Source organism: Sardina pilchardus, chromosome 1 (genome assembly GCF_963854185.1).
Source record: "Sardina pilchardus chromosome 1, fSarPil1.1, whole genome shotgun sequence".
Lineage (NCBI taxonomy): Eukaryota > Metazoa > Chordata > Actinopteri > Clupeiformes > Clupeidae > Sardina > Sardina pilchardus.
Window position 1 is genome coordinate 42996017 of NC_084994.1, and position 8034 is coordinate 43004050.

The window sequence follows — 8034 nt, forward strand, 5'->3', positions numbered from 1 at the left end:
CTTGTCCTCGGATCACGAGGGAGCGAGAGAAAAACGACAGCGCGTAAAGGAAACAGACCCAACCGGAGGCAGTGTGATATGAACGAATTGAGCTCCTAGATACCGTAGCCTACATGCAGAGAGCGAGAGAGAGAGCTGCTAGGCAGAACAGTGAATAATTGGTTAATTAGCTGTTAGTAGCGGTGTTGTTCGTGCAAGGCCGAGGAACTGATAATAGCAAGGACAACAAAGACACGTTAACGAGCTCGCTTCAATTGGCCGCGGAGCTACCTCGCACCGATTCCGGGACAGGAGAGACACCAGACAGTCAGAAGATGGAGGGAATGGCATACGGAGCCGGGAAGGCAGGAGGAGCCTTCGACCCTATCACATTCGTCCAGCAGCCTCACACAATTCTCCGAATAGTGTCTTGGGTGAGATTCGTTCCAATCCAATAGCCTAGTGCTTGGGTAGGTTAGCCTGTCCGACCTAGTGTGTTCCTAATGTAAACATCGAGTGCTGTGGGTGACCTTAAGCTGTACATCATTAGCCTATTTTGTGTCGGGATTTATCACAGTGTAACCAGTGAGAATCCATATTGCGCTGGGTAGGCTAAAGGAATGGTATGGATACAGCATGCTGCTTACGTGTTGTCAACTTAACGCCAGCTTTGGCACTTGCTTGTTTTGGTGAGATATAGCCGAAATGTGTATGGGGATCTCCGATGAATTCAGATGAACTCATATAAATATGAGGCCTACTCATATTGATATAATTATATCCAACATTGGCTATGTTATTGTAGGCTATCGTGTTGGAGGTTCTGTCGCCGCCTTACGAGTCTGTCACAGAAGTCTAGTTACTGTGCGCTAACGCCACAGGCGTGTTGAAGTGGCCCACGACACGACGTTTCATTATAAGCTACCGATTTTTTTCTGGCTACAGCAAACTCTGACTCTGGTACAGTAGTTGTGGAGTGGTGATAACGCTATCATACAATGTGGCTAACTGTGGTAGAGAAGGAGATTTTTTTATACTCATAGAACACTTTCCCCAATGTCATGGTGATACACAGATTTAGCAACAGAATACCTTTCTACAATCACTGATTAGGCCTATTTAAAAATAGATATAGTTATTTAGTCTGGGTATTGCTGTAGCAGTTTAGGCACCACTTGCAAGTCAGAGACATGCATCTGTCGGTCATGTGACTATATTGATGTAACAGGAATTTCATTTTGCTGATGGAAGTTTGTGAGTCTTTATTGCTTTTTCATGGACGCTGACCTTCAATTTAAAGTATGAAACATTATATTTTCGATAATATACAATAAAAGTCAGGCCCATCACATTAAAGTCCTTGCTGTAGAGAGATACATATCTGTTCTGTGCATGAAGAGTGTCAATTTCCCAGTTTCTAGCTTATTTGTCATAGTGAGGATCTGACATGAAGGCCTACTCTACACACACACACACACACACACACACACACACACACACACACACACACACACACACACACACACACACACACACACACACCATAAGGCTACTGAGACCAGTACAAACACCCCTTTGCTTATTATCATATAACAACAACATTCATCACCATTCTGAAAGAGATGCAGCCTTATTTGAACAAAGACACTGAAAAACAGAGAGAGGTTAATGATGCCGGATCCACACATAGGCCTACTGTAATGACAGAGTCCCTACCTGTTGGAGACTAGGGCTGTTAGTGAGCCATGCTTAGTGAGTGAGTTCAGCTCTGACAGTGCAGTGCACACTCTCCATGTTGTGCTCAGAATCACACCTCTTTCCCTGGAGGCCCGAGGGAAGTGTATTGTGACATCACAGCGTTTCCATTTGCCAACCCCCTAGGAACAGACGGGAATCAATGGATGGCATGAGGTGGCATACACTTATAAGAGATGTTGGACTTGAGCGCTCGCTTTGGTTATATATAATCCTGCAGTCATGAGTGTATGCCTACATAATATGCCTACACTTATAATCAGTCAAAGAGAACAGATGTAACTCATCTCCTAGTTACTCTCCATTGGCTCCTGTAGTGGCCTCTCACATTGCTCTATAGAACACATGACTGAATCTGCTCCCTGCTATCTTAATTCAGCGATCAAGATGTACAGTATATCCCTAACCGCCCACTGTGGTCTTCTGATGGGTGTCTGTTGCGTCGACCAGCCATAGACGCTAGGTCAAGTTCAAGACTCTTTTCCTCAGTGGTTTCTTGTTGGTGGAATGAGTATGCCCAGTGCTCTCCGTTCCTGTGATAGTTTTGGGTCTTTCAAGAGTGATCGATGCACTTTGTTTATCAAGCGTTTCTTATGAGTTATGGTTTCTTTATTATGGTATTTGTTTATTTTCATTAAGCCTTTGATTTAATTGACATTGCTGGTTATTATTGCCATCCTCCTTAATGTAGTATTACCAACTTTTAAATTGTCCACTGTTAAATTGAACTATTGTGTTATTGTTATTTGTATGTCGCTGTATGTCGACAAAAGTGTCTGTTAAGTACCATAAACATAAGCCTAACCATAACCATGTAGCATAGACGAGGATGTACCAGGTATCAACTTATGTTTTCTTACAGTAACATAGAACTTTGACGGTAAAACAGTAAAGTGAAGGTCTTAAATGAAGGCTAACCCCCCTTGTAATTCACACCATGTTGTGCTCTCATTCTTTGGGCCACGATGTAGGCCTACCCACGCTCTCACTCTCATACTCGTCGTTGGAGCTATACTGATTACGGTATCTATCTTCAGGATTTGATTGACGTAACACGTAGGTGTATACATTCCGTGTAATTAGCGTCTGCTTCTAGAAGAAATCTCAGTAGAGCTTGATGTGGTGGTCAGCACAGGAAGCTCCTCTGAATCATGTGGCATTTCCTGGGTATTAGCCGCATTGTGTATAAACTTGTTTTATGCAAGTTAAAAATCGAAACCATACCATATTAACTGCCCCATGTATTACTGTAACCTCATAGCGGGAAGAAATGTAGTCAATGTATAAGCAGCGGGAAATTATGATCGATGGGAAATTATGATGGATGGGAAATTATGATTGATAGATAGATAGAGATATAGTAGATAGATAGACGAAAAACAAATGTAGAATTTATAAGTCAGTTGTATTAGATTAGATTCAACTTAATTGTCATTGTGCAGAGTACAAGTGCAAAGACAACAACGTGCAGTATCAGTACCTCTAAGGATCACACAAGGGCCATTGAGGGCTTACATGTAAAGCAGGCTACTTAGAGATGTTGATGGACTGGTGTGTGTTGTTGGGGAGAGAGGAGGGGAGCAAGAGGAGGAGGAGGAGAGAGCGAGAGCAAGTTCTCCTTGTGCTGGTGTCCTGCTTGCTGGGTGGCAACCCTCAACCCTGTCCTGTGTTCACTCCTCCAGCTCGCTCCTCTTGGCTGATTCAGGCTGATTCAGGCCTTGGCAGCTCGTCATGTCACTGTAATGAAATACTTGTGACAGTGAATGAGTAAGTGACTACAAGGTGGGAGGGAAGCCTTCAAACGATCTGTCATTAGTTTGTGTGTGTGTGTGTGTGTGTGTGTGTGTGCAGCCTCATGTTTTCTTTTGATACCTTCATTCATAGTTTACTGTGCGGTCCCTCTAAATCGGGTGTTGCAGCAGGATTGATGGACGCACCAGACTATTGATTAGTAGGGCAACACAGTTCACAGTTCAAGTCTGTACTACGGGCTGTGAAGTTATTTCTCCAAACAAACCACCGGTGTTTTTTTTTTATACCTTTTCTGACAGCAAGATAGTTACAGTAAAAGATGTCTTGTAGGGATTGGAGGACCAGACCACATGACCACAGGCTGAGGTGAAGGATTTCTTGTCTTTTTTATTCGGAGTGAAAACTGTGCTGAATGTCCCCCCCTCGTAGCTCGTTAGTCCCGCAGTCTTAACTCCGCGAGCACGTGGGTAGATCTGAAGAATGCACCGCAACACTCCCCAGTCAGAAGTGTGTATGTGTGTGTGTGTGAGAGAGAGAGTTAGTGAGTGAGTGAGTGAGTGAGTGTGTGTGTGTGTGTGTGCGTGCGTGACAGAGAGATAGAAAGTGTGTGACAGAGAGAGAGCGAGAGTGTGTGTGTGTGTGTGTCAGTGTGAGTGAGTGTGTGTGTTTGTGTGTGTGTGTGTGTATGTATGTGTGTGTGTGTGTGTGTGTGTGTGTATGTATGTGTGTGTGTGTGTGTGTGTGTGTGTGTGTGTGTGGACAGGCGGTGTAGTTAAGGGAGTTATGAAAGCAGAAAGGCCCAACTGGCCAAACTGTAAGTGTCATGATGAGTAAGCGTCGGACAGTTGGCACGTTGGTTTCCATGTCACACAAGGCAGATTCTGTCTCATACTTTATTTAGAAACACGTCTTCATGTTCAACACCTCTCCATGTCTCTGTTCTGTACAAGAGAAATATGGATGGGTAAATACCACGTGATCAAAGAAACGCTTCTTGCCCTCCTACAGTATCATTTGCACACAAGTGCTCATACATTTTTACTTTTGTTGAGCAAATATATACACGCAAAGCCTTTTCAGTTCATAGGAATATCAGCCGGCATTTGGCACCGTTTACAAATATGACTCAGTGAATGTGTGGAACTCTATGGTGAGGACTGTTAATCCTGCAAATTTACAGTAGGCCCACGCTAACCCAACACAAGATTAAAGATGATCACTCCCTTCATCCATAGTCCTTTCCACATATTATTGCATTTTGCCGGAGAGATCAATGATTTCATCATTCTCTGAAATTAAATGAAACACGATAGTCTTTGGTCAGACCCAGAAGTCTCATCTGTTTAATATATTTGTCTCTTTGTTACATACTGTTTGATCATTGCACACTATGAAAACTGATATTCAGTGGTGGGATTCCACTTCTATAGGGGCTAGGGAGGGACTACTGTGTGTTCACTCGTATTGACCAGTGCTGTGCTCTGAGCCTTATAGCATCTGCAGTGGGTTGCCACGACTGCATTTGGGTCAATAGTCTCAGTGGCATTCTTACCTGCAAGCTGTAGCCTATAGCACACGGTCATTACCAAGGCCTACCGCTGTTACCTTTGTACTCGTCTCCTCTCTCACACACACACACACACACACACACACACACGTGGAGATGGAGAGAGAAAGATGAAATACTATTGTGCTGTTTTTGTCCCTTGTGGCCCTCTGATGTTCTAGTATAGCACATGAGCGTGGTTAAGCGCAGCACGGCGGGATCCTGCTTGTGTGTATTGATCTATTGAACTGTTGATCTTTGATGTCCACTTCCATTTACAAACTCTTTGCCTGGAAAGAAAGACCAGCAGCTTATTACTTCTGACAGACGCATTTACGACAAATCTCCTCTTATTTCGAAAAAATCTCTTCCTAGTCAGTGCTACTAACATCAGCTGGCGTTGCAGACATATTGTTCCTGTGCGGTCGGTGACTGTTCAAAGTGAAGACATCTTTTTTTAAAGGAAGCTGGGCGCTGGCCCGTCTTCTCCTGTGCCAGGGCTTGTCCTCATTTGAACAGAGGCCACCTTAGACCACCTTTGTAAATGCCACCTGCTTTTCTATAGGCCTGTCAGCACCAAGATCCTCTCTAATGGCCCGTCTCTAGAAGTCTGTTACAATGGGGTGCCCCCTCATCCGTCCCCCCACCCCGCGCGCGCGCGCGACGAACATCTCCTTCCCACTGTAGCGTGTCGCGCCGCATCCATTACCAGCCCACTCTGCAGAGGATTGGGACACAAATCACTGTGACACCGTCGTCAGGACGCTGCCTCATCCACTCCCCTCCGCGCCATTAGCGCAGCCCGGCAGCTTCCATGGCAACGGCGAGTAGTCCCCGGTGACGCGGTGACTACGACGCACGCACGCACGCACACTAACAGAGAAAAAAAGGAAGAAACTTAAGACCTAGAAATACAGAGAGAGAGAAAGAGAAGAAAGAAAGAAAGAGAAAGAAAGAAAGAAAGAAAAAACGGTATTGAGTTGAGTTTCAACCTAGCCCTTGGCATTGGACGTACCTCCAGTGTCGGAGGTAAAGCTTCAGTGTCAAGACACTTCCGTCTCATGAAGGGACAATGATGCCACTCAAGTCTCCTGACAGCCAGCTAAACAGGCTCATCAGTCGTCCATCCCCTGGTGGAGGCTGGTGCTGCAGTGCTAACTGGCGCTAACTCGTGCTAATGGTGGGTCTTAATGTCTCACAGGGGCTGAAATCAGACTCGGACCTCCGCAGCTAGACAGAGCTGTGGGCTGTTGTAGTGTCATGCACACACACACACACACACACACACACACACACACTGGCTACACAAACACACACACAAACTACAGTACATGCACACATACTGTAAATGGTTAGCAACACACTCAAAGAAGCACACATTTAGACAAACACATACTGCATCATGAAAGAAACCCAGTGGGATGCAATGCACATAAATAGACACATTTTACACTTACATACACACACACACACACACCCACACAAATGCGTGCAAACTCTTTAGAAGTATGAATCGAATAGTATAGAAGTTAAATGAGGACACATACAGTACAACTGTACATTAACATCCTCAAACAAGCACACATGAATAAATAACAGGTATGACTCAAAGCAAGAGATGAGTCACAGGAAAGTGATATGCACTGAAACAAACATGTTATGTATGCTGCACACTCCATAGGCTACAGCCCACACATCTGGCATCATCCACACACACACACACACACACACACACACACACACACACACACACACACACACACATACATTTACTTGTATTCATTAAGTACACATAGGTATGCACACACACACACACACACACATGCTTACTAATCTAATGTCTAAAGTGAAATTCCCTCATCCGTCAAATGCTGGTCACAGGATCAGGACCCCATGCACTCGCTACAAGGCCTGCTTTCATGTGGACCTCAGGGAGTTATGCAGCCGGGGGAGAAGCGCTCTCTTGCTCTCTCTCTCTCTCTCTCTTTCTCTCTCTCTCTTACTCTCATTCTCTCTCTTTCTTTCTTTCTCTCTCTCTCTCTCGCTCTGTCTGTGTGAGAGAGGAGAGATGAAATTGGACTGGAGAGAAGTTAGCCACCTCGGCATCAACAGGTGAGCGAGAGAGTCCTTCATTGGATCAGAGAGAAGAGGAGGCTGGAGCCAGAAGCAAGAGTGAGATAAGAGGGAGAATCAATCTTGTGTCTGGACAAAACAGCATCTTGTATACAAATGAACAAAGCACTTTCTCTCTCTTTCTCTCTCTCTTTCTCTCTCTCTTCCTCTCTCTCTGTCTCTCTCTCTCCTATCTGGCCCTTATTTTTTGGCTGCAGAAGAAAATAAATAGCATGGTAATTCAATCTGAGTGCGACCATGTGATGAGACCAGTCCTGCTCCCCCCTCCCCCTCTCCCATCCCATCCCCTCTGCTCTGCTCTGACAGAGAGCATTTATCTCCCCCAATCAGGGAGCAAGCAGGCAGGCCTGGCCCAAACCACCACTGATCTCATTTAGACTCCCGGCCCAGATGCAAGGGCACGCTTGTGCATTTGAAATCAGCTTTTTAGGACAGTCTATCTATGCATTTGTGTGTTTGTACGTCCGTGCACTTCAGTGTCTGTGTGTGTGTGTTTGAATATATTTGTGTGTGTGTGTGTGTGTGTGTGTCATGTCTTGTTCTCTGATATGAAGCAACATTTAATCTATGCTCATTTTGCCAATGCGATCAGCATTAATGTGGATTTACCTTACCCATCTTACCACAATCCCTCTCTCTGTCTATCTTTGCTATCAAGTGTTTCTATATTTCTCTGAAGGCTATGGCATGACTCTAAGGAATTGTTCAAATGCTCAGTAATGGCTGATGATGTTCCCAGTTTAGTTCTGGCTGAGTATTAATGGGTGCGTATGTAGGGTGGGTTCCTGGCAAGCCACATCTCAAAGGACGTTGCTGCTAGCCTGACCCCAGAGAAGACCTTTCCAAAAACAAAATGTCTCCATCACAGC

At 44.9% G+C, this 8034-nt stretch overlaps 1 protein-coding gene across 1 annotated transcript in view; it reads left to right on the forward strand.

Annotated features, from left to right (window-relative positions):
- LOC134075837 (synaptogyrin-1-like) overlaps window positions 1-8034 on the forward strand; it is a 21484-nt gene continuing 13450 nt past the window's right edge. Inside the window, exon 1 of the mRNA XM_062530895.1 lies at window positions 1-413. Coding sequence (XP_062386879.1) covers window positions 315-413 — 99 coding nt within the window. The 5' untranslated portion in view covers window positions 1-314. The remainder of the gene's footprint in view (window positions 414-8034) is intronic.